Source organism: Schistocerca cancellata, chromosome 9 (assembly GCF_023864275.1).
Source record: "Schistocerca cancellata isolate TAMUIC-IGC-003103 chromosome 9, iqSchCanc2.1, whole genome shotgun sequence".
Lineage (NCBI taxonomy): Eukaryota > Metazoa > Arthropoda > Insecta > Orthoptera > Acrididae > Schistocerca > Schistocerca cancellata.
In genome coordinates, this window is record NC_064634.1 from 349,998,432 (window position 1) to 350,026,414 (window position 27,983).

The 27,983-nt window shown below is 42.6% G+C and overlaps 1 protein-coding gene across 1 annotated transcript in view; it reads left to right on the top strand.

Moving 5' to 3' along the window:
- Positions 1-9,583: 9,583 nt before the first annotated feature.
- LOC126101406 (protein lin-28 homolog) overlaps positions 9,584-27,983 on the top strand; it is a 92,268-nt gene continuing 73,868 nt past the window's right edge. The window contains exons 1-2 of the mRNA XM_049912069.1: positions 9,584-9,806; positions 25,508-25,647. Coding sequence (XP_049768026.1) covers positions 9,584-9,806; positions 25,508-25,647 — 363 coding nt within the window. The remainder of the gene's footprint in view (positions 9,807-25,507; positions 25,648-27,983) is intronic.

Genomic DNA, 27,983 nt, shown 5'->3' on the forward strand with positions numbered 1-27,983 from the left:
GTTCTATGACATCAATTGTGATGGTTTCCATCAACGAGCCACAAATTGGTTTTAGGTTACTCTGTTCAAAAAGCACCGTTACCGGTTTCGAAACTTCCACAATTCATTATCAGACGGCTCTACTCAGGCTTTCATCAAAGCAAATTATACATTGGTTTTCTGTGAGTTGCCCTAGGATAAACAATAATTCGCAACTACAAACGTGTGCGCAACGTATTTGTGTTGGAATGCAACTGGCGCATTTATTTTTGCGGTTTTCTTGCAATGAAATACATTCTCAAGGATGCTTCACAATCACAAACGCTGCACTGCATTGTAAATCACTTTCGTGCGGTCACAAAACGAATTGTCAATGTGCACCGCATGTTCTTATTTACAATGTACGTTTCGCTTGTCAAAGAGCGGCTGGTGATCTCTTGGTAAGACTATTTTTATGTGTAGTACTGCAGAAAATTGATACTAATCCAACAGTAAAAGGTTGCTAATTAAGCTTCGGAACAGTACATTTCGTGATTTGTCTGACCACAAAGCAGTGGATAGTGCCGCGGAGAGTGGGATGTCACGCAATGCTAAGAAATCTGAGGACCAGACATAAAACCAATTTAACTGCAATGTTTCATTTAGAAGAAGAGTAAAAAGAACAGTAGCGAATTATTGACTGTGCAACTTGTATCATGCTTTTGTCATCCTTCCTCCAACGATACCCAAATTTTGGCATGATTTTCACACAACTTCCCCCATGGATTCAAACTTTTTTTAATCTTGTTCTACATTGTTGCACTTCCTCAGAGGACTATATAAGTAAGATTTGAAAAATCCGCTTTATTCAAAGAGCGGAAAAGTAACTACTTCCAGAATTGTTTCTCAATACAGCGTAATATTATTCGATAGTCTCCCTTAGTTGAAGGCCTCTGAATGGATGCAAATTGCTTACTTTCCGCACGGCGCCCAACAATTCCAAGGCAGGTCCCTCAAGACGTAGGCAACCAGCCCAACACAATTAACGGCATTCGCTATGGACCGTAGGTGTGAGCGGATATGAAAAACAGCAGCATGCGCGTATATTAAAATACTATATTCAATTTTGACCAGTTCAGTGAGCCTGAATTCTAAGCCTAGGATTACGCTTGATATTAATTTTCGTCTGGTGAAGTCGGACCTCCTAAATTACATTCCATAGACTAAGAACATAGAGACCGAACCATGGCTACATTTTAGTATCACATAACCTGTCATATTTTTGACACGCTCCTTAGTATACTAATTGCGGTCGTAGTTAATAAAACATAATCTGCAAAATTTTCTGAAAAACATGTGCTCAACATTGAGCAGTCAAATGAAGCTATGTTACACCATGTCACATCTTTCATACAGTCTATCAAATACGTTTACTGGCCATAATGTGAAACAATGTTAACGGGTTACATATCGAAGTGCAATGAGCGTTGTATTTTTAAGAGAAACATATATACAATAGCATTACTGGTTTTATACCGAACACAAATAGGAGTCAATCCGTGAAACGAAGATTCCAGTGCAACGAATGTCCTACAATATCCGACAGTTCGCTTTGTGATAGGCCTGTTAATATAAATGAAAGGAATGATTCGGACCACAGAAGCTGGTGGTATGACAGACATGTAATTTAGCAGTTGCAGTTGTGGACATAGGATCTACCATCTCCACCACACCACGTATACCATCCATTCTAGCTGTACCATGTTCCAAATGGATTACAATAATGACTTCAACAATAATAACCATTATTATCAATCGCTGTTATGTAGAAATAGACGAAAATCGTAATATTTATACTGTCCTTCAAATTTTAGCACCAAAGTTATTACTGCAGACATCATAAAAAATCAGTATTGCTGCGGGCATCCACATCCGCAGAGAACTCCAGCTATGGTATCGGTGCACGCATATTTCGTAGCGTTCCGCTTTCAACAGTGATCTCCACCATAACTGGATGTCGAACTACAGCTGTCTCAACGTTCCCGCCAAAACAAGTCTATCGCCCCTTTTACACCATCGTCTTCCTTGTCTCAATGGCCGGCCGCTGTGGCCGAGCGGCTCTAGGCGCTTCAGCCTGGAACCGCGCGACCGCTACGGTCGCAGGTTCGAATCCTGCCTCGAGCATGGATGTGTGTGGTGTCCTTAGGTTAGTTAGGTTTAAGTAGTTCTAAGTTCTAGGGGACTGATGACCTCAGATGTTAAGTCCCATAGTGCTCAGAGCCATTTGAACCATTTTGTCTCAATGGGCTACTCGAAATAACCACGTCTACTGCAGAGCCTTTGGCTTTCTAGTCCCGTACTGACTCTCTTCCATTTTGAGTAGTCATTTTCGTTTACACGTCGGCGCCAAAATTGCCGTTGTAGTTACAATTGTCTGCTGTACAGTTTGGCATCTGGACTATGAAAGGAGCGTTATGAGTGACTTCCAGTTTTACGGGAAAATAGAGATATGGTAACCACATGTAGGAACAAGTAAGAAAAGTAGAGTTTATTAATGACCAAGACAGAATTCATAGTGGAAGTTCCTGTCAACGGTCGTGTGGTAAATTCTCTACACTCATGGAAACTGAAAGAATAGGAAGATAGTCGTCCAAACACTTCAGAACATACGCATGTATTTGCTGGAGAAAATATCTACTTGCAAGCACGCCAGTCAATATGTAGAACGGAATAAACAGTCCCTTTTTGTTTATCCTTTGTACCTTTTTTTCTTCCTAAGTACCAAAATCCAACGAAGATTATTTTTCTTGTTCAGTGAATCTGACTTTTTCACTGTTGAAATAATTTTCATGAAAACACGTTTATGTGTTAAATATTTCTACATAGTATAGGTTTTTTTCTCTATAAAACGTAAATAGTTTTTGACTTGAGATACTTTGTCTCTCTTGTAGGAGAACACTAGTAGGAAAATATATCAGCACCTTCTATAACATTTCAGTATGCCACGAAAATAAAGCATAAAACACAGTAAAGATTAAGGAGACACGAAATCCACCTATACCATTAGTGAGCTCGACTAAAATATCAGACGCCGCCATAGTTCCCTGTCTCCGCGCATGCGCTGTGTGCAGCATGCTTGGAAAACTATAGATCATTGACGTCTCAGACACACTCGTCACATAATTGGTTATTGATATACGCGCAAGCACGAAAGGCGCACGCACTTAGAGTAGTCGATTTAGGCCAAGAAGTCTCTCCTGTAAAACGGGCTTAAAGGAGTGTCTTGCCTGTCTACATGTCGAAAGATAACATTCGTAATCGCCTGCCATAATGTCTGTTGCCATTCGGTATGATAGCACATGCCAATGTATTTATCTCAACAGGACATTAATGATAGAGTTTACGGAAAGATTACCTGCACTTCTGGGTACAACCAGCCGTTTATTTTGAAAACAGAGATAAAGAACAAAGTGATACAGTGGTTTTCGAGAATAGTGTGGCAGACGCTTTGTCATTTTCATGCAGGATATACACAGTAAAGATTCTCTCTTTTTATTTTTTTACCATTTGCAGGCACTAAACCACAAGGGTTGTTGTACAGTCCGTGGCTAACATGAAGGAAGGAATTATTCTCCTTACGAGATGTGTTTATAAAAATGAGAATATTTTTTTTAATATTCTACAGCGATGGCTTCCTCTTTAAAATAGTTCCCATTACACATTACACATTATACACTTACGGCAGATTTTTTTTCCAATCCCCAAAACACTTCTGAAACACGGCCTTTTGGAAAGCTTTTAGGTCTCTCAGGGTCCGCTTTTAATCTCATCTACGCATGTAAATCGAAGGCGCTTTAATATATTATTTGTTTCCGGGAGCAGAAAAAAGTGAAATGGGGTCATGTCCGGCGAATAGGGAAGCTGGGGCATCATTACAGTATTGGTTTTGGCCAAAAATTCACGAAAAAGCAACAAAATTTGACCAGTTACATTATTGCACTGCAAAAGTCATGAATTGTCTGTAGTAAATTGTTGCGCTTTCCTCATACAATAATTCTGCTCTCATTTTTCAATATTTTATGGTTAAATATGATTTTTTGCACGCCGCCTTTTGGAAAACAGTTCGTTCCTTTTACCACTTATTCCATTCATACATACTTAGACATCAGTGTGTCATCATACGTGAGTTGTGTTTTTTTTATTTACGAAGCTGCATTAACATAGAGATTGATTTGTAGAAGGTGGCCTGCTCTTACTCATTTTCATGCACTGACACCGTCTTGTAATTTGTGATATTGGGCATTCTTTGTGTGTTGCGTAGGTTTTAATTACACACACCCTTGTTCTCTCATTTTTACACTACACTGTAACCTGGTATCACGGTATTTCATCCACGAAACGAATTTAGAAAGACTTATTATGGCAATTGATAGTCTTTCTAAAAACTAGCAACATCAAAAGTATGTGAAAAAACAGAAGGCAACTTTCTCAGTTCATTCATTATCTTCACTCTTAATTGTTAATGATCACCTTTAGTACCACATTTATTGCACGACCACTTCCCACTTCCGAACACGGGTTTCTCCATATTTACTAACTGTCTCCTAGTGAAAGTTTATTATGAATGGACGGAAACATAGCATTTCGTTACCTAACTTCCTTTTGAGTGCCCATTGCTAATATTTTTCAACGAGGCGCGTTTCCCTTTTATTCAAGAGAACTACTATCTGTATTTCACGTGTCCGGGTAACTTCTTTCTTGTTTGTCAATGTGAATAGGGAATCGCAACTACTATGACCTTTCGGTAATTTCGTGACGATCCACAATAATAAATTTTTGCTTTGAGTAGACTTTACACCAAATCGCGAAGTCGTATGATGCATACACAATAAAGCATTCGTTCATCCTTTTCAGAGGGAACCTTTTGCGAGAAAGGTTGTTATGATCACTATTATGATTATTTTCACTTTATTTTGTTTGGGCCTTTTTGATTGTTGTTGTTATTGCTGTTGTTTTGTCGTTCGTAGTTGTGGAGATTACCTTCCAACCGAAGATGCAGCTCCCACACTATTCTGTCTCTGCAGTCTACGTTAGTTTGAACCAACTCACTGTATTCCAATTTTGTCACGCTCTGCAGTTTTTAGTCCCCGTACTTGCTTACACTATTAATTTAAATATCCCTTGATGTTTAGGGATGTATCCTTTCAACCTATCCCGTCTTTAAGTCAATTTCTACCGCAAAACTTCTTCTCCTTATTCGATTAAACAGCCATTCATTATATATACCATCTACTTGACTAAACCTCAGCTTTCTTCTGTAGAGCCGTACAACTTACACGTTTTACTTCCATACAATGTTACACTTCAAATACTTTCAGAAAAGACATCACAACGCTTAAATTAATTCTATTCGATGTCAATAAGTTCGTATTTTACAGGAAAACTTTTCTTCGTGTTGTCAGTCTCTATCGTTTTTGCAGCCCAAATTTGAAAAATTCTTTCAGCGTCCCATTTCCTAATCTAATTCTCCCAGAATAATGTTATTAAATCTAATACACTCAATTAACCTTGCTTTTTAACTGAATGTTGGATCGATACGATTACGTTATCGTTATTGCAAAGATAAAGTGTGACACAAAACTGTGGAAAAAAAAGAACACTGTCGTAAAATTTGCAAATGTACCTTGCGTAAACTCAGTTACCCTTTTGGAAGTAACGTTGCTACACTTCCTGTCAACAAGCTTCGGGCCTTGAAACCTCTCCCCACGGCTTGGACGACCTCTTCACGCCCTTCTCAGCTGGAGGAGGTCGTTTTGGCCCGGTTACGAATTGGACACTGCCGGTTCAGCCATCGCCATCTGCTGACGGCTGCGCCGGCGTCGCTCTGCCCATGTGGGCAATTGCTGACGGTACGCCACTTTTAATACACTGCGCGTTGATCTTGGCCTGCCATGTACTCTGGATGCCATTTTAGCGGATGACCCAGTACGGCAACACAATGCGCAGATATCTCAGCCACGTGTGCAGGATCACATGCTTTCTCCATTTTACGGCATAACCGTCGCTCCTCTAAGCTGAAGCGGGTTAAGCCTGAGGCTTTCCGCAAGAAGTGAAAGGACACGGAGGGGGCAGCCTTTGAAGAGTGCTCAGGACGCGTTCTTCTAAGCCCTTTTCCCGCCTGACGTTTTCCCCGTAGCAGCACGTGACACCGCTTTGCCGATTTCCTGCCTGTATCTAGTCTGCAGAAGCGGATACTGTCAGCAATCTCACTCCGCGAAAGACAGCAGCTTTATCGCGTTGTCGATTCCTTCACACATTTCTTCGCGGAATAACGGACCGGAGAGGACGTTGGCAAACCGCGCGTCGTTAAGCAATCACGTAGTCAGGACGCAAATTAGGCGCTGTTTGAGGTAATTACAGTATTTTTCAGATGGCAGCATATTCATCACAGCGGCTAAATTATTTATTGTTCCACTGTTGTCTGTATTTGGCGTTATGCCATTTTCAGAAGATACCTGCAGTGTACGTTCGGCTCGAAGCTTAGCGGGTGGAGGAATAAACTCTGGCACTGGAGGTCCCAGGTTCAATACCAAAATACGGGTGGGAATTTATCTTCGTTCCAGTCCATTCAGGGCGACCGCAGATCAACTCGGCATTCTATCAAGTGACTACCGGGGATCTTTGCCGGGGTGAAAGGCGCCCTTGGCCCCCTCCTACTGATACCTTTAGTCACGCCAGTGTTCCGGTCAAGGGCTTGCGCCACTGACTTTACCTTTACTGCAGTTTTACTGCAATACTCACAGCCTCGACAGCTGAGTGGTCAGCTCGGCGAAATGCTGTACAAAGGAGCCCGGGTTCGATTTCCAGCTGGGTAGGAAATTTTCTCCGCTCAGGGACTGGGTGTTGTATTGTCGTCATCATCATATCATCCCCATCGACACACAAATCGCCGAAGTGGCGTCAACTAAAACAACTAAAATGACTTGCACCAGGCGACCAGCCTACCCGACGGGAAGCCCTAGCCACACGACATACCTTTTCACTACAATACAGACACAAAGAACGAAATAAGCATTATACAAAACATAGAAGTAGAAAGTCGATAACAGTAAATGTGTAACGGTTACATACCTAAATAATAACACAGCACTGCTATAGATGATTCATTCGTTTTTAAACTCTATTTTTCCAAATTATTATGTGTACAGATATGACTGATGCGTGAATAGGACCGTAAGCTCAACAAGTTTGCATTTCGCAACCTAAGAATATTTTATGAGTGCCCCTGTTGTCACAAGACATACATTCAAGCCGTAGTCAACTTATTCGAACCTTATGTCGCAGCATCCTGTTATTGGTCATTGATGCGCACTCTGAGGTGTTCCAATGTTCCTGGCAGTGAGGGTACATAAACACGGTGCTTAATGTAACGACGAACATCGACGCTCCATAGTGGGGTCGGGGGATTCTGTCTTGCAGGAAATGAAATCCTCGACATCAGCAGTCAGCTGTGGGAATGACCACAGCTGCAACATATAAAGTACGAGGTATTATACGCGCAAATTATGTTGACACTCGGCGCGGTGGCTGTGGGTACAGCCTGAAATGTAACCTCCGTCGCAAAATCTTACACACAGTTTGTTAAGACATTCCAATTTCGTGGCTTGCACAACCCGTTTTCTTTTCTTTTTTACTTCGTACGAAACTTTTCCTCACTGTTTTCCCGCCCCCGCATTGAGGCATCGATGTTCGTCGTTACATTTGGGACCATGTTTATGTAGCCTCACTGGTAGGAACATTGGAACATCTCAGAGTGCGCATCAATGACCAACAACAGGACGTTGCAGCATAAGTTTCGAAATGAGGTTGACTACGGCTTGAATGTATGTCTTAATCTCTCACACTTGGTTGACAGTTCAATTTCTATTTTTAGGGACAATCAGTGTCCCTAAATTGACGATACCAACCCACAGCACTGTTTACATGGCAGATCTTTTGCACAATTTCTTCTGAATGCACGCTGCACAGTTATAGTAGATAAACATCTCGCATACTAAAACACCAAAACCTCTTTTGTTGCCTTGTCAAGACACTGTAGTAGTACCACCAGCTGGGGGACGCTAAGAAAACTCGGTAAGTTTACGGTTCTCCTCATGCATCCATCATATTTGTAAATGCAGTATTCGGAAAAAAAGACCTTCGAAAACGAATAAACCATTGTAGAACCCTTGTATAGCCGTTTGACATAAATAAGCTTATTACTTTGTTGTGGAGTAATAAGTATGTATTATACGTTATGCTTCTATTTCCGCCCTGACCCCTGCCCGCCCGCCAGGTTTTGAAATGAACCCACTGGAGCAGTATGCAGTTTTGATGCCAAATTAATTAAACTGAAGGCCCATTCTTGCCTGTTATTTAGAAATATAATTTGTTTTCCGCATCGGGAATTCATGGAAGATTCGAGATGTGGGACTGTGTCTAGGACAGTGCGACAGGTATCAAAAGCAATGATGGGTGTTAAAAACTGTATGTCCTGGTCGATCGAAAGGGAAACCATTGCCGTAAAACAATTGAGATTTTACTTTTTGCCAGTTTCTTCTTGTCTTCTTTGCTTACTGTGATGATAAAGGTTTGTTTTGTGAAACATTTCAAAATTATATTCTACTTCCTATTGCTGGGAGTGGCCGAGCGGTTCTAGGCGCTTCAGTCTGGAACCGCGCGACGTGCCTCGGGCTTGGATGTGTGTGATGTTCTTAGGTTAGTTAGGTTTAAGTAGTTATAAGTCTAGGGGACTGATGACCGTAGATGTTAGGTCCCATAGTGCTGAGAGCCATTTGAACCATTTTTTTTTTCCTATTGTTGCGACTGAAACATCCGGGAAAACTGCGTCAGGCGTGCTGCTGCTTCATGATAGCGTCGTAACGCAGAAGTTACACCAAATCAAGGGAGAGAGACTCGAATATCCACTCCATAGTCCTGATCTGTCTCCGTGCGACGGTGAGGCTATCGGTCGCTTAAAAAAAGCGCCTGAATGGTGGACGATTCCTGTCGGCTAGTTACGGCAGGCAGTCAGTTACGGAGTTCATCATGTGGTAGGACGCGGTGTGTTCTACCCAACGGGTGTCTTGAACATTTGTGCAGGTGGGATGATTGCTTCAACGGTCAAGGCCCGACTGGGATACCGTTTCTGGACTGTACGGCCTTCGAACGGAATAATCCTTCTTCACTAAAAATATGCTTCGAAACAAAAACACAAAAAATGTCCGCCACCATGTCAAATTTTCCGTCAGTTAAAAATTTCTTTCCGACGTCAGACACGGTCTATGTATGGCAAACACGTCAATCAGCGACCACTACCCGTCAAATGTTTGACAAACCTAGTAAAGTTTCGCATCTTGTTTGATCGCGTGTGCGGGGAACTTGACAAGTAAATTTTTGTAGCCGGGGAAAGACTTCAGGCTCACCCCGTACATCTATGTAAAGAGGAAAGTAGCTAACGGAGGAAGGGAGGTAGGAAGAAGAGGAGGTGAAGAGGCGGGTGTAGCAGCGGCACGAGGGGGAGGCAAGAACAATCCGGCAGCTGGCGCGGCGCGTGCGTGGCACCTGGCCCGCAGCGGCCGCCGTAATGAGGCCGTCACGCGAGCCCCTCCCACTGATCCGTGGCGCGTGGCGGAGAGTGGGCGGCGCGCCGGAGGGGCGCCGGCCGGACAGCGCGGGGAGGAAGCGGGCCGCCGCCATGACAGGCCGGGGAGGCGGCGGCGCCTCGCGGGCGGGCAACCCGCCGCGCGTACTCACAGCCTCCGCGCCGAGACTACGCTATCTGGCCACGTGTATCCGCGCACCCCTATGTACATTGGTGCACCCAGGGGATGGGGAGGGGGGGAGAGGGTCAAGAGCGCTTACCCCCCTCCTGAAATCCGGATACAAGCTTTTTATTGATTACAGAATTTCTGGCAATGATTGCATGAGGGGCAACGAAACTGTCGAGCACGTCGAGAAATACTGGACTTATGCAGTAAATACTATGTGGTTTACAATGGATTTGATACTATAAACAAACAATATTCCATCAGAGCTCCTTTTTTATGCATTATTTTTATTTATGGCTATCGGTTTTGAGCATGGCTGTTTTCAAGCGGTGCCTAAATGTGATCAAGCTGTTATCAGCACATACTCAGGGTGTCTCTTCCAAGAGTCGTCGGCGCATTTTCTCTGGTGTTTCGGCAGGCATTTTCGATTTCGTTTCCACAGTTTGGCGCTGTAGTCAGCCCAAAAAATTACTGTTGGTCACGTATTTCATTTGACGCCTTTTGTCAACAGAAAGCGTCGATTTCTTTCCTATTACGAAAAAAAAATTTTAAATTGGAATTCTATGTACCTGTTGATATAGAGGTTCCAGATTAGTCTACTACGATTTTTGTTTTATCGATATACCGTTTTATTAGGACAAAAAAAATCAAACGTTCAAAAAAATGCCCGACAGATGGCGCTTCTGATGATCAGAATAGCAATAATTAGCATAACAAAGTAAGACAATGCAAAGATGATGATCTTTACAGGAAATGCTCAATATGTCCATCATTCCTCAACAATAGCTGTAGTCGAGGAATAATGTTGTGAACAGCACTGTAAAGCATGTCCGGAGTTACGGTGAGGTTTTGGCGTCGGATGTTGTCTTTCAGCATCCCTAGCGATGGTCGATCACGATACACTTGCGATTTCAGGTAACCCCAACGCCAATAATTGCACGGCCTGAGGTGTGGGGACCTGGGATGCCAAGCATGACGAAAGTGGCGCCTGAGCACACGATTATCACCAAACGACGCACGCAAGAGATCTTTCACGCGTCTAGCAATATGGGATGGAGCGCCATCCTGCATAAACATCGTACGCTGCAGCAGGTGTTTATCAGCCAGGCTGGGGATGATGCGATTCTGTAACATATCGGCGTACCTCTCACCCGTCACGGTAGAAGTTTTGCTGTCCAGCACCATCTGTTGGACATTTTGTGAACATTGTTTTTTTTTGTTCTAATAAAACCCCATGTCATTGCAAGCATGTGTGTCAATTTTTACCTCTCTATCTACATTATTCCGTGGTTTATTAAGTTTTCAAATTTATACTGACTTTTTGATCACCCTGTATATTAATAGGTACAGTAAGACACGAAGAATAAACAGCAACCCAGCTGCGCGTTTGCTGGTAGCAATCAGCGCGGGCCAGGGTAGAGCTATCAAAATTGTTCAAATGTGTGAGACATCTTATGGGACTTGCTAAGGTAATCAGTCCCTAAGCATACACACTACTTAACGTAAATTATCCTAAGGACAAACACACACACACACACACACACACACACACACACACACACACACACACACACACACACACACACACACACACACCATGCCCGAGGGAGGACTCGAACCTCCGCCGGGACCAGCCGCACTGTCCATGACTGCAGCGCCCTACACCGCTCGGCTTATCCCGCGCGGCGCAGAGCTATCGCTGCTGCAGTACTGGTTATGCTTCGAGTCTTACTGTCGCTATTAATACACATCGATAAAACAAATATCGCACAACAGTAATGTGGGAGCACTTTAGCGAACGGGCGCGTAATATTCCGCCTTAAAAAAATATTGTTTGTGATGGGAAACAAACCGACGCTTTCGTCAGCATTGGGCGTCGCACGAGAAACGTGACTAACACTATACGTTTCGGCTCACCCCAGCTACACAATACACAAACGAAATTTTAAATACCTGCTGAAATATCAGAGAAAATGCGTCTGACAATTCGTTTGTGTGTAATATTTAGTTGCAACATAATTTTTACGTACGCAGAAAGATCGTAAACGCTATTATTCAAATAGGATATACTGTTATTTTGTTAATTTTGTCAATGGTCGTTATGCTATGGAATTGAGTCAGAGACATAGCTTATTTTTAAAATTTTTGTATTTGATGAAAATTGATTTGAACTGTACAATATAATACGTAACTCGTCATGTCACCTACTGGCAAATAAAACAGCGAATTTTCGCGCTATGATAGATGGTGTGATTAGACTTTTACTAAAGAAAAAATGAAGACAGAAGTAGATATAATTAAAACTGCAGCCGCAGATAACGACTAAAATCCTAATTTAGTAGATAAAATAGACAGAAAGAAAATTAGGGCGGAAAGGGCAAACGAAAATGAGAAAATAAGATTACTCAGTCTGAAGAAAGAAACAAACAAAAAAAGATAAAAATTCGGCACTCTACCAGAAATGGTAAATATTTCCCCAAAAAATAAGTAACACATTTCGTAGTACTGTTGTATGGTAAAATTAGCTTCTGCCCAGAGACTAAATTAGAAACAAAGGTACTACACAAAACAGACAAACCTCAGAAATACAACCAGTCAGGAATATATAAAATCAAATTTCATGATTGTGACAAGATCTACATCTGGCAAACAGTGAAAACAACATCTCCATATTTAGTATGTATCTTCGGATAAAATCAACGCTCTACAGTTAATATGAACACTAATCTGTCTATTCTTCATAGAACAAAAAAAAAAAAAAAAAAAAAACGAAGGTGCATAAGCGCTTTATAAGAAACAGAGGTCTACACACGTCTGGTATAAAATCTAAATAATGTACAAAATGAACAGATAGAAGTCAAAAATAAAAAAAATATGTTGAGAACTTCGACAAAATTCTAATCGGTGACAGACAATTCAGAACAAAAGACAATTTTATATTTTATGCACGACATAAAAATATTTTCATCAAAGATAAAAATTTTAAAACCGGTCTGTATCGCAGACACACAGATTCATAATATGAAGACCAAGTAAAAATATAAGAAAACAATAATACATCTCATCTGAAAAACAGCATTTTACGATCTTGTTGCAGAAATAAAAATCATGTTTAAAATAAATACTACACACACATATATTCTGATAACAGCTCGATTATATTTAGATATCGCTTGAAAATTAGCTGTACTCGAAACTGGTAACAAGAAATATAAGCGATCTATAAAAAAACAAGTATGGTCGAATATCGTTACAATGCATTTTATGTAATTTGTACCAGAACAGTATACATAAGATTCTCTTCTTCTTCTTCTTCTTCCACTGCAAATGCTGATCCCTTTGTACGCGGCTGTTTCAACCTATTTTGTGGTCAAGATGGATACGAACCCTTACAGAATAGTGCCGAAATGAAAGCCCTCGATCTTTCTGTGTCACTTCCTTGTACAGGTCTTACGCTGTTGATGAAAGGAATCGATCAAAACCCCCACGCACTGATTCCCAGAAAAATACACAAACACGGCAGCAGTATACGTGCCCGTCGCACTTTTCTAATTCCCTCAAGGACGGCCCGTCCGTTGCAGCACAATGGAATTACAAATTGGTCTACTGTTCCTCTGTGGACAAAAAAGATCCATTATGTCTTGCTAATTCTACACTCAGTTTTAGACATCGGATCTGTTGTCGTAGACTTTGTAGAACACTGCCATGTACATATATAACATACTTACATCCTTAATCTACGGGCCCAAATGAATAATTTTGTAGTGCCCTTTTACTTTAGTCACTGTATAATTTTTATGTTCGTTGCCGTTTTTTTCGGCTTACAGAGTTTAATGCGCTAAGGTATGAGCGGCTGTTATTAACAACTACGAAGATTCGAACTCAAAAACGTTAGCGTTATTACAACTGGAACTTTCGGTTGCATTGTGAAACGACTTCCATTGCAAGTAAGTGTGTACATTGGTTTAGTGAAATATCATAATGTCACCTGAAAAACTCTTGTGTACCATAAGGACTGAATAGGATCCGATGGAACGAAAACCTCAATCGGTCTTACGAAGTTGAAGGGAAAAATTAAGTCGCAGTGGTATTTAGTCACTCATCACGTGCTTGTTACCAAAATTGCAGATACAGCAGAAACATTATACTGACCATGGCACGAATAATCATGGGAGATTCCGACAATGTCTCCATCGCCTCAACATTATCCCATCTTCACGTGAATGCGGCGGTGAGGAAGATTTTTAAAGACATTTACTTCGGCTACGACTGAAGATATCAAAGACATATCCAACAAATGCTGTCTCTGTCCTCTGGCAGTGCTTTACCACAAACGCCGGCCGCTGTGGCCGAGCGGTTCTAGGCTGATGACTTCAGATGTTAGGTCCCATAGTGCTTAGAGCTATTTGAACTATTTTTTTTACCAAAAACATTCAAACTTTTATCGCAACAGATGCAAAAGTACATAAACTCTTATACGATTTTCTAGGAGACGGACAAGTAAGAATATAAGGAAAGCGACTTTCCAGTTATTTTTTTTTTTTTTTGCATTTTAATGTTAACATTATTTTAATATTCATGAATGAATTTTAATTTTCATACATAGTTGACTTAATTTCTGTGCGAATAACTCTTAAGACTATATGAGTGCTTTCCAAAAGCCACTAACAAAGGCAAGGCAAGAACATATGCTATAGTTGTAGCTAAGCGTGGTCTGCAGGTCTAGATATGGCTGCTGTTTCACATGCTTCAGCCGGTAGAAGTGGCTACTCGTGAAATGTGCATAGAAAAATAACTTGTAACGAGGAAAGTAATATCAAAATACGTGTCACGTAACCGTTACAGACTTTCGGAGAGAATCTAAAGAGTAAAATCATATTAGAAATCAAAAAGCCATAACTATCGACTGATCGTCTTAGTACATAAGCCATAACAACGTTGGTTGATCCTAGATTCAAGGGCACACGCTTTCAAGATGTTTTAACATGTTAGAATGCAATCAAAATTATCGAAGTTTTGTTTTCATATGTTAAAATGACTGTTGATCAGAATGGGTAACATCCAGGTGCGTTGCAGGAAAACAAAGAAAGGGAATCTGATTTCTGGTGTGAACACTTTAAAATAACATTAAGTATCAAATTGGAATACAAAACAGAGCTACAATGACAACTTGGTTATTATGTGAAAGATGGCCTTCTGATCTTAAACAAGATCCCGTTTGAAGTACGGTATTAAGTCAGCGCTAATACCTATCCAAAACAACAAGAAAATACATTTAACTATTTTAACTGTGTAGCTACGTCATCAGGTATTGGAAGACCGTTCTAAAAAGCAGGGTATGCTGTCCATCAACAACGCAGTAGACTGTGGGCAAATTTCTGTCGAAAATATTATTTTTACCTTCTGTAGACAAATAGTAGTGGCATGTATGATATTGATTATTATTGTATTTAGTGATTAATAAATATGCTATTATATGTATCCATATGCTAATACACTGATTTTTGGGTATCGATTAAAGTCGGCTATCGATTTGTAGAGATCGATAATGAAATCGGATTCATTCAGTGGTCTGCCCACGTCATACATTAATATACGGTATTTGGAATCGATACATCTAAAATACAATTGATGCGTCGATAGTACTGACACAAAGTATCAATACATTTAATATCGTAATGTATTGATTTGTTTGTTGAACACAAATGGACTTTACTTTGAATTCTAACCGACATGCGGAATACTTTTTCGTGATGCATCTTAAGTATAAAAACAGATTATAAACTTATCCTAACACCAAAAAAAAAATGGTTCAAATGGCTCTGAGCACTATGGGACTCAACTGCTGTGGTCATTAGTCCCCTAGAACTTAGAACTACTTAAACCTAATTAACCTAAGGACAGCACACAACACCCAGCCATCGCGAGGCAGAGAAAATCCCTGACCCCGCCGGGAATCGAACCCGGGAACCCGGGCGTGGGAAGCGAGAACGCTACCGCACGACCACGAGATGCGGGCATATCCTAAGACAATAGCACTCATTTACAATATGTTTTTTATTGATAAAAGCAGTAAATTTGAGTACAAGGAAAAAAATGGAAATTATGAGGCAACGCCCTTCTCCGATTGGATGCTACTGGTGTATTTATTGCCGGCCGCGGTGGTCTAGCGGTTCAGGCGCTCAGTCCGGAACCGCGCGACTGCTACGGTCGCAGGTTCGAATCCTGCCTCGGGCATGGATGTGTGTGATGTCCTTAGGTTAGTTAGGTTTAAGTAGTTCTAAGTCCTAGGGGACTGATGACCACAGAAGTTAAGTCCCATAGTGCTCAGAGCCATTTGAACCATTTTTGGTGTATTTATTTACTTACGATCAGCTCAATAACAAGCACCCTCGGAGAACGGGAACGCCCTTCCGAATTTATGCAATTTATTCTTTTGAACAAATAATTTCGTCGACAACTGACGATTTTAGAAACTTTTAAAAAATATATTACTTTAAGATGATGTCTCACAGCTCGCAAGTATATGGGGAAAAATCTCTTATTTCAGAACTGCCTACTGGTAGCGATGAAATAAGATTTAATTAACTAGCAGGTGTCATAAAAATTGTTTGCATCAGCTTTGTGGCAACGTTGTTATTGCTATATATATATATATATATATATATATATATATATATATATATATATATATATATATATACACTGCATCACCGAAGCTGCCGTCAGTAGCAGGTTGGATTAATATAGTCAACAACAGAACACGCAAACTTCATTAAATAACATTAATAATAAACGTATAGCAACTTTCGATTTAACTGTTTAATTTGTCGTCTTGTCAAATGGCAGATGTCCTTTCAGCATTAATTAGCCACAAATGTTTTTCCTTTTCAATAAATACATAAATAAATCGGTATTCTTTTCTTCATACGCTCAGATATCGCTACAGTTGTTTCGATTGAATCACGGTGGATTTTGTAAGCACGTTTCATAGGTGTCTTAATAATTTCGCATTTTATATGTAGAATGGATTTGGCTTACAGTTTCGTAGAGAGAAATGCAAAGCTGTTTCGCGTATTCATCAATGAACAGAGGAAAACGAGATAGCCACTGCAATTTTTTAGCGCTTTTATCGTATTGTCTAGTATCTGTTTTAATAAACAGTGCTTCGGCGGCCTTGCGAAATGACTTCCTAGTACGCTAAAGTGAAACGGTCGCCAGAATCATCGAATTCGGAACAGTGATGTGCAGCAAACCAGCGATTTATTGCACTTTGAATTATTTCTGCGGAGAAAATTTTGCAGTTTCTACTTTCAAGTGTCATGTATGTAATATTCGTCCTTAGTGAAACTAAAACACTAATTTCACTTACGCTGTCTCCATGCCGTAAGTAGAGGTTCTTATTGTGACTACTTTAAAATGAACGTAGTGGTTTAGAGGTCTGTATAATATGAAGGTAATGAGGCATCCAGATGGGAGGAAGGAAACGAAATTAAACTTCACGGGTTGAGGGAATACGTGATGTTATTTCGGTGATTACAATATCGAGTCAAATTTACAAGAAGTCGCCAGTATGAGGCACCCCCTCCCCCCCCCCCCCTTCCTCCATTGCTGGCCTTGATCCATGCACTTGTATCCTCTCCAAGCTGGTCCACAACTATTGCAGCTGGTCGTTGATATCCTGAACACCGACACTGAGTGGGAATTGATATGCGAGATGGTCGCACATGTTGGGCAGATGTGGGACCTTGCTGAACACATGACTACCTCGACATCACGGAGGCAGTTCCTGTTGAAAACTAGTACCAAGACACTGTCGCAACGGAGGAAACGGAAGAGTACGCAAGATGATTGTGACGTACCGTTGTGCTGTCAGCGCTCCCTCCGTCGCTACTAGCCCTGACCTGAAGTCATACCCGATGGATCATCCCACCATGCAAGAATCAACACGGCCGTGCCTCCCCAGTACGTTGGAGAAAGGGAACTCCGTCCAGGTCGCCGCCATAGCCCGCCGACGATGGTCATAGGTACTACAGAACCGCGATTCATCGCTGAACAAAATTCAACGACATTCATTAGCAGTCCGAGCCTCCCAGTCACGCCACTACTCCAAACTCAGCCGTTTGTGTTGTGTTGACGACAGCCTTTGTCGTCGTCTTCTTCTTCTTCTTCTTCTTCTTCTTTTGCTTGCTCCTGTATCCCGCAGTTTTCGCAGGGTCGGCATGGTTACAATCGGATTTGGCGTGGTTCATTTTAGGGGTGACTAGATGCCCTTCCTACCGCCACCACATACCCCTCTCCCCCTTTCCTCTCCCCCCCCCCCCTCACCCCAACCGCAATGTCCACTCTGTCCTCATGGCTTCGTGATCAGAGCATGTAATAAGCAGGAGACCTGGCTTCGAATCCTGGTTCGACACAAACTTTAAGCTTTACTTATTGTTACTTATTGATTTCAATCAATAGCCGTTCGCAGCCTGTGTCTGTAGTTCCTAATTCATAATGGCTCGCCGCACGGTTTGAGGTGCCATTTCATGGATTGCGTTTCCCCTCGCGCCGGAGGATCGAGCCTCCCTAGGCCGTGTGTGTGTGTGTGTGTGTGTGTGTGTGTGTGTGTGTGTGTGTGTGTGTGTGTGTGTGGAGACCATATCTTCAATCCTACCTTGTCACAGAGACTGCTCCGCGCTGTACCATGCAGCCCAAGTTACGGTATGCATGGTTTGCTCCCAGAGGGTGCGCCATGTTCTAGCACCCTCTCCTGCCATAGTAACTGGTAATGTTGCATCCGATTCACTTCTCTTGCTGACTCACCTTGTAGTGGAAGTGATATAGCGTTTTACACAATGGTTCCGTATTCGAATCGAGAGCAGCCCCGATATGGCGTTTACTTACGGAAACGCAAACGGCAACGGACGGCGGGCAGCAAGGTTGTATCAGGAGACTTGTCCCCATCTACAACAACCACAGCATTCAGTATACTTATATGGATATGGTGTCTGTTCTTTCGGACATGTCCGAAAGAAAAGACACCATTGATGACCTGCAGCCGTTTAGAACGAAATTAGAATTATGATTATACCGTCAGCTGATATATATCAACGGTGACAGCTGAAAATGTGTGCCCCGACCGGGATTCGAACCCGGGGTCTCCTGCTTACGTGGCAGACGCTCTATCGATCGGAGCCACCGAGGGCACAGAGGATAGTGCGACTGCAGGGGCTATCTCTCGCACGCTTCCCGCGAGACTCACATTCTCACCTTGTATGTCCACACAGTACATTCGTAGTGTACCAACACACTCATTACTCGTGGAAGACATTCTTACCAAGTCCCGTAAGAGTGCGGCGAACATATGTGCATCCGCGCAGGAGGAGGAGGTCATGGCAGATACTGCCAGAACTATATACTTACATGGATACGGTGTCTGTTCTTTCGCACTATCCCCTGTGCCCTCGGTGGCTCAGATCGATAGAGCGTCTGCCACGTAAGCAGGAGATCCCAGGTTCGAGTCCCGGTCGAGACACACATTTTCACCTGTCCCCGTTGATATGTATTAACGCCCGTGAGCAGCTGACGATATAATTCTAATTTCGTTCTAACAGCATTCATAGTTTGCGTCAGTGTTTCACCGTTTGTCTGAGACAGGGTCGTTTCAGGAATCAGGAAATCACGAAGGATGTACACCAGGCTTCGAGGAAGGCGACCGCCGTGTCAGTACCAGGCAGCTGGCCCGCCAATACAGAGTAAGCCAGACGATCCTGTCCCTTCTTATTTTCAGTGTTTTCCATACTTACCTTTGCTCGCCGATACTGTGGAGAACCACATCATTCCTAACATTAACAGTCCAGCTAATTTTCAACATTCTGTTGTAACACCACATCTCAAATATTTCCATTCACTTTTGTTCCGCTTTCTCCACAGTGCATATTTCACTACTATAGAATGCTGTGCTCCAAACGTATATTCTCAGGAACTTCTTCCTCAAGTCAAGGCCTGTGTTTGATACTATTAGACTTCTATTGGCCATGAATGCCCATTTTGTCAATACTGTTCTGCTTTTTATGTCCTCTTTGCTGCGCCCGGTATGGGTTAATTTGCTGCCTAGGTATCAGAATTCCTTAACTTCATTTACTTTGCTATCACCACTCCTAATGTTAAGTTTCTCGCTTTTCTCATTTCTCCTACTTCGCATTACTTACGTCTTTCTCATTTCTCCTACTTCGCATTACTTACGTCTTTCTTCGATTTACTCTCAATCCATTTCCTGTATTCATTAGATCGTGCTTTCTTTTCAGCAGATGGTGTAATTCTTCTTCACTGTCACTGAGGATAGCGATGTCATCAATGAATCTTATCATTGATATCCTTTCATGTTGAATTTTAATTCGACTCTTCAACGTATGTTTTGTTTCAGTCATTGCTTCTTCGGTGTATAGACTGAACAATACGGGCGAAGACTACATCCTTGTGTCACGCCCTTTTCAATCCGAGGACTTCGTTCTTGGTCTTCCACATTCGTTCTTACCTCTTGGTTCTTCTACACATTGTGTGTTACCCGGCTTTCCCTACAGCTTATCCCTGTCTTTCTCAGAATTTCGAACATCTTTCACCATTTGACACTGTCGCACGCTTTTTCCAGGTAGACAAGTCCTATCAACGTTTCTTTATTTTCCTACTGTCTTGTTTCCATTATCAACCGCAACATCACAACTGCCTCTCTGGCGCCTTTAACTTTACTAAAGCTCAACTAATCGTCATCTAATATATCCTCAAGTTTTCTGTCAATTCTTCTTTTCTAATAGGATGGAAACTGTTTTTCACTCTTAATTGGCTAAATAACATCACACCATTCTTGCAGCATAAGAGTGCCAACTGAGACACAGTTGGCTATTTTAATCAGTGATTTGACGTACTAATATTCCATTGGACGCTTTCTCTTGATATATTGTTTAATGGCTTCTTCTGTTCCCTTATATATAAATCTGCTTGGGACATGGTTTTCATCCTCTCAAGAAGCTGTTTCGTCCTTCCAAAACCGTGTTTCTAAGGCACCAACACGAGGGAGAAAAGTGTGTTTCAGGACTGGCTCGAACGGATGCAAAAGTGCGTAAGGCGGTTGCTGTTTACCATATTTTTTTCGTTTTTTTTTTAAACATAAAATACAGTCCCCGTAATTGCTTAATATTCAGAGCTAAAAACTATTGTTTCTTACGTTTGTGCATGAAACATTTTCAGTCGTTAACGAGTTCTCTTTTGATTTGTAAAAGAGATTTAAAAGAAGAGCAGATATTCTGATATTGCTAATCGTTACTTACGGGGAAAGAAAAGGGAAGAACTCGACAGCGAAACCAGTTTCATTTTTTGTTGGGAAACGAACATTTTTACTGCCTCGCTTCCTACAAGCTTAACGACTGGTGTCTGACACGAGGTTGTGCCTGGACATAAAGGCGATAAAGCAGAGAGGTAAATTTTGAGAACCAGCTCGGAACATGAGAGATAACATGAATATAGAAAACGCTTTCGTATTGGGAGAGGCCACTGCAACACGAAAGTGTCGCTTACTTTTGTTGAAGTTCTCTTTTCTGTATCTATTAAGATCGTCTTTACAGAAATAATCCATAACGCAAAACTTACAGTTACTGCCTTAATAATAGCTCATACCAAATTTGTTGAAATTCCCATATTAATGTCTTGTATAGAGGGACCTATTTAGATACAATTTTGAACACAAAATCTTGTTCTGCGGCAATCAGTTTTCTGTACGTTGTTTCCTCTTCCGCGTCTGTGGAGTGGCTGTGCGATATTAATTCAGTGCTTCTGGTAATTATTACGAGGATTATTTTAAACTGAAATAACGTTTTGAACTGGCGAACCGCATAATTCGCCCTCCATCCCCTTCGTCGTGTAATAGACCTTCCTAATCGATGGCGCTACTGTGACACTAACAGCGAGCAGGAGCTGTCGTTTACTCATAGCATGTAGGCTTTCACGGCGGCGTCTTCAGTAATTAAAACTTTCGGGCTAAGAGGCCGTGGTCCAATAGTAGAAATACTTCTCCCTGACGTTTCGTTGCCAGCTGCGGGCAACATCATCTGAGGTGAGTGGCTGCTAGGCCGTGGAGGTTCTGTTTATATAGAGCGCGTAGAGGGTGCCACCACTCGTCACGTGTTGTTAACAGTAAAACTATCTCTGGCTGTCGTCAGGCGTCATTACTCTCGATCGCAGGTAATCGATCGTCACATCTTTGGTTCAAAGTCGATGGCCATATCTTATCTAACTTCAAGCCTTCTTCTTTCCTGTTAAAATTATTGTGGTGTTTAAAAATCTCTACAGCCTCTCTATACATACGTGCATAATAATGCGATGTCTTAGCTAGCACGCTCGTCTCACCAAATTTTTTTTAATGGTCACCCGTTTCAAAAACATGTTCCGCTACAGCCGATTTGTTCGTGTGTCCCAGTCGACAGTTCCTTTTGTGTTCAGTTAGGCGAGTATTGTTACTTCTTTTTGTGGTTCCAATGTAAACCTTCCCACAACTACACGGAATTTTATACACACCAGGAGTAGCTAAAGGGTGTCGTGCATCTTTCGCCGATCTTAAGCATTCACTAATCTTCTTGGTGGGTCTGAAGTTGTTTCAACTCTGAACTTGGCCAGCACTTTCCCGACACGGTCCGTAATATTGTGGATGAATGGAAGAAAAACTTTCCCCACCGATGGTTGTTGTTGTTGTTGCACGTTTTCGGACATTTTTCTTCTGGGATGGAGTGCTCGATCTATCTCCTTGCCAGCGTACCCATTTTTCTGGAAAGCGGTTCGCAAGTGTTTTAGTTCCTCTTGCAAATAAGCTGGCTCACAGATTTTATCAGCCCTGTCCACCAATGTCTTGATAATACCTCTCTTCTGCCTGGGATGATGGTTCGAATCTTTATGAAGATAACGATCGGTATGCGTATCTTTTCTGTAGACTTTGTGACCCAGAGTCCCATCTGCTCGTTTAATTACTGAGACGCCCAAGAAATTAATCTGTCCGTTACTCTCTGTCTCCATAGTGAATTGTATTTTTTCTATTCAAATGCTTCAAAAAACGGTTCAGATCTTCTTCACCGTGATTCCATATGACAAAAGTGTCGTCCACATACCGATACCACTTCAAAGGCCTTTTTCTGGCTGACTGCAGTGCTTGCTGTTCAAAAAATTCCATAAAAATATTAGCAACGGCTGGACAGAGGGCCACTTCGGTGCCTTTCGCGGGCAAGGCAAGGCAAAGGTCCCGAATTCGAGTCCCGGTCCGGCACACAGTTTTAATATGACCTGAGTTTCATATCAGCGCACACTCCGATGCAGAGTGAATTCTCATTACGGTCCGATACAGTTTTGTGAGCTGCTCCTCGGGTTTACAGACTTTGGTCACACTGTCACGGGGAAGGAGAAGTTTGTTTGCAGCTTTGTTACGATGAACACGCTGAAATAGTTTCTTAAATTTTCTCAGAGTAGCACAATACACTTCAGAGTTGATCGTTGCCCCATGAGGGAGGACATCAAACAGAATAACCCCTCTCGAGTCCCCGAGGACCGTCGCTATGGCTTTTGGTTTGTGGTGAGGCTTTGCCCTTTTTCTTCGGAGGAGAGGTGGTATGCTGCCGCAGCCGTTTTGTTCCCGGCTACAAGTCACGACCCATGTTTATGCACCTGTGACAATATTCAACAAAAATCTGCTACTGTCAGCCTCGTAGCACCCAAACAGTTCTTCTTCCTCTTTATGGTTTTTTGTTTGGCGGTGAGAAACCCAGCGGACACACACCCTTGAGCGCTCCAACTGGCAGACAAGTGTGTCAACGTTACCAACAGAGACGTCCAGATAAGCAGGGAGGTGTTTGATCGTGATCCGTCGGTGGTCTGGAATGAGTGTGTCGACTCGCTCCAACACTGCAGGAATCACAGCTGTGTGTAACCGGCCGGTACGCGCGAGATCGAACAGGTTCGTGCGACAATGTTGCGATAATGACAGAAGTCTCGCTCAACGACTCTACTTGCTTTTCTTCACTGCCAGATCTCCTTAGACCTTGCTCAACGACTCACCTTGCTTTTGTTCACTGCCAGATCTCCATAGACATTCTGCAAGTGCCTATGAATATTTGCGATGCTCTGGTTTTCCAGTAAAAGGACCTCCGTTACAAGACCACCATTTTGAAGGCTGGGTATAGCATGGCAACCCATTGAAACTTATTGAAACTGTAAGTACTGAGGCGGGAATATCCCTCGATGCCCCAAACAAATTCCGCATTTTTTTCAACCGAGATGGTCTGAAAAAATGTGTTGCAGTACCTATTGAACACCAAGTCACGGACTGCGCGGCCGCTCCTGCTGGAGGTTCGAGACCTCCCTCGGGCATGGGTGTGTGACTGTGTTCTTCTTAGCATAAGTTAGTTTAAGTAGTGTTTAGGTCTAGGGACCGATGACCTAAGCATTTTGCTCCCTTAGGAAGTCACACACTTTTTTGAACCTATTGAACACCCACTATAGGAAACCATTTGCCGCAAGCGTCGTCTAGTGCACAGCCGCTTGCTTCACGTTCTTTTCTTGTGTTCCTTCGGAAGTCAGTCAGTCTTCAATTCTTGTAGACAGACTTCTACATCTACATACATCCTCTGCATACGGTGCGTGGCGGAGGGTAACTCGTACCACAACTAGCATCTTCTCTCCCTGTTCCACTCCCAAAGAGAACGAGGGAAAAACGACTGCTTATATGCCTCTGTACGAGCCCTAATCTCTCTTATCTTATCTTTTTGGTCTTTCCACGGATTGTAAGTTGGCGGCAGTAAAATTGTACTGCAGTCAGCCTCAAATGCTGGTTCTCTAAATTTCCTCAGTAGCGATTCACGAAAAGAACTCCTCCTTTCCTCCCACCCGAGTTCCTAAAGCATTTCCGTAACACTCGCGTGATGATCAAACCTACCAGTAACAAATCCAGCAGCCCGCCTCTGAATTGCTTCTATATCCTCCCTCAATCCGACCTGATAGGGATCCGAAACGCTTGAGCAGTAATCAAGAATAGGTCGTATTATTGTTTTATAAGCGGTCTCCTTTACAGACGAACCACATCTTCCCAAAATTCTACCAATGAACCGAAGACGACTATTCGCCTTTCCCACAACTGCCATTACATGCTTGTCGCATTTCATATCGCTCTGCAATGTCACGCCCAAATATTTAATCTAGGTGACTCTGTCAAGCGCTACACTGCTAATGGAGTATTCAAACATCACAGAATTCTATTTCCTATTCATCTGCATTAATTTACATTTATCTATATTTAGAGTTAGCTGTCATTCTTTACACCAATCACAAATCCTGTCCAAGTCATCTTGTATCCTCCTACAGTCACTCAACGACGACACTTTCCCGTACACCAGAACATCATCAGCAAACAGCCGCACATTGCTATCCACCCTATCCAAAAGATTATTTATGTAGATAGAAAACAACAGCGGACCTACCACACTTCCCTGGAGCACTCCAGATGATAGCCTTACCTCCGATGAACACTCACCATCGGGTACAACGTACTGGGGATCTCCACTGCTTCGTTTCATTGTGATTTACAATAGTATTCGAAGATCTAAAAAATTGTCAAGTTCTTAGCAGCAATTCTGCTTTCGCGTGTAGTTAAGTTGTAGAGCAGAACTGAGGTTACAAAACCACGCACAGCAGCTCACTCTTTCGCTTGTGTTGTGTTGCAGGGTCGGTGGGCGGCAGCACGTCGCCAGGCGGCGATGAGACGCGCGGCCGGCGGCGGGGCCGCTGCAAGTGGTTCAACGTCGCCAAGGGCTGGGGCTTCATCACGCCCGACGACGGCGGACAGGACGTCTTCGTGCACCAGGTACGCTCGCCGCTCTCCCAGCCTCACACTGACCAGCCAAAACCTTGTGACCGTTGTCCACCGCCGGAGTGAATGCCGCCGTGTGACGCTGTGGACTTGAAGCGGCAAGGGAAGTACGAGGTGCATTCAAGTTCTAAGGCCTCGGATTTTTTTTCTCCGGACTGGAAAGAGATAGAAACATGCGCATTGTTTTCAAATGAGGCCGCGTTCATTGTCAATACGTCCTACGTCCCAGAGATGGCAGCACCGGAGAGATGTGGTGATGGTGTTATGGATGTGTCGAAAGTGCGTTCGTGGGTGCGACAGTTTAATGAAGGCAGAACATCGTGTGACAACAAACCGAAACAACCTCGGGCTCGCACAAGCCGATCTGACGACATGATCGAGAAAGTGGAGAGAATTGTTTTGGGGGATCGCCGAATGACTGTTGAACAGATCGCCTCCAGAGTTGGCATTTCTGTGGGTTCTGTGCACACAATCCTGCATGACGACCTGAAAATGCGAAAAGTGTCATCCAGGTGGGTGCCACGAATGCTGACGGACGACCACGTGGCTGCCCGTATGGCATGTTGCCGAGCAATGTTGACGCGCAATGACAGCATGAATGGGACTTTCTTTTCGTCGGTTGTGACAATGGATGAGACGTGGATGCCATTTTTCAATCCAGAAACAAAGCGCCAGTCAGCTCAATGGAAGCACACAGATTCACCGCCACAAAAAAAATTTCGGGTAACCGCCAGTGCTGAAAAAATGATGGTGTCAGTGTTCTGGGACAGCGAGGGCGTAATCCTTACCCATTGCGTTCCAAAGGGCACTACGGGAAAAGGTGCATCCTACGAAAATGTTTTGAAGAACAAATTCCTTCCTGCACTGCAACAAAAACGTCCGGGAAGGGCTGCGCGTGTGCCGTTTCACCAAGACAACGCACCCGCACATCCAGCTAACGTTACGCAACAGTTTCTTCGTGATAACAACTTTGAAGTGATTCCTCATGCTCCCTACTCACCTGACCTGGCTCCTAGTGACTTTTGGCTTTTTCCAACAATGAAAGACACTCTCCGTGGCCGCACATTCACCAGCCGTGCTGCTATTGCCTCAGCGATTTTCCAGTGGTCAAAACAGACTCCTAAAGAAGCCTTCGCCGCTGCCATGGAATCATGGCGTCAGCGTTGTGAAAAATGTGTGCGTCTGCAGGGCAATTACGTCGAGAAGTAACGCCAGTTTCATCGATTTCGGGTGAGTAGTTAATTAGGAAAAAAATCGGAGGCCTTAGAACTTGAATGCACCTCGTAAGCTTACCGAACAAAAAAATTAGTCACCTTTTAACATTTTTAAATGTTCGGATAATAAGTTGCCGTCTCTTTATCTGAGAATAGATGATGAATTTAGCTAGCCGCTATCTCTGTTTAATGTCTTGTCTTTATAGACGTGTATCTGTTGCCTTTAAGATCTCTTCACCTTCACACATAAATCAATACAGTAAAGTAAGCCCCCCCCCCCCGTTCTTGGCTGATCCGTGATAAGACAGGCGAAAAATTAGACTAATGGAGGATTATTAGTATTATCTCTATTTTTATTCGCGCTTTCTCTCCTTTATCTATGTACAGTTTTTAATATAATATTTCATTACGTGAAATCAGCCAAATAGGATCTTTGGTGGAGTCCTTCGACTTGGCAATCAGCGGCTGGCTTGCTGTAAGAGATCTTTACATTTATTATTACTATTAAACACTGCAGTCAGTCGGGAGAATCAATCGTTTGGACAATTTGTTCCTTTTACGAAAGATTGCGAATTCCAGATGTGTACGAAGCCTTTTTGGACGATTTAACAGAGACTCAGTGATTGCAGGCTCTCTTCGACACAGCTGAAACTTCCCCACTAATTACAGGGCCAACGTTATCATCAAATGGTTCAGAAAAAACTCATTCGTTCATTCACTCCAGAACAAAAAAGTCACAAACATTATTCATGGAGGAAATTGTGTATTAAATTATTTTCCGTTTTCAGTCTCTTTCTCCTCAAACAAACCGCTAGCGGCACAAATGTTAATTGGCTCGCTTTAGCGAGAAGAAAAGCAGAATATGTATCTCTCAGAAACACGTCAATCCCTCAACAGATACTCCAGAAGCTGTCCTAGTTACCTCTCTAACAACCATGGAGAATGCATATGCATCTGTTATTTCAAAGAATAAACGCACTAGAAAATACTTTGGCGTCGTCGAACTGTCGCCGCATATATTACGAGAAAGTCAGATCAGATAACTTTTCCAAAATGAATGAATGTGGATGGTTTGATTGAAAATGATTAATTGGTGCGTGGTAGAGGGTATTTTCT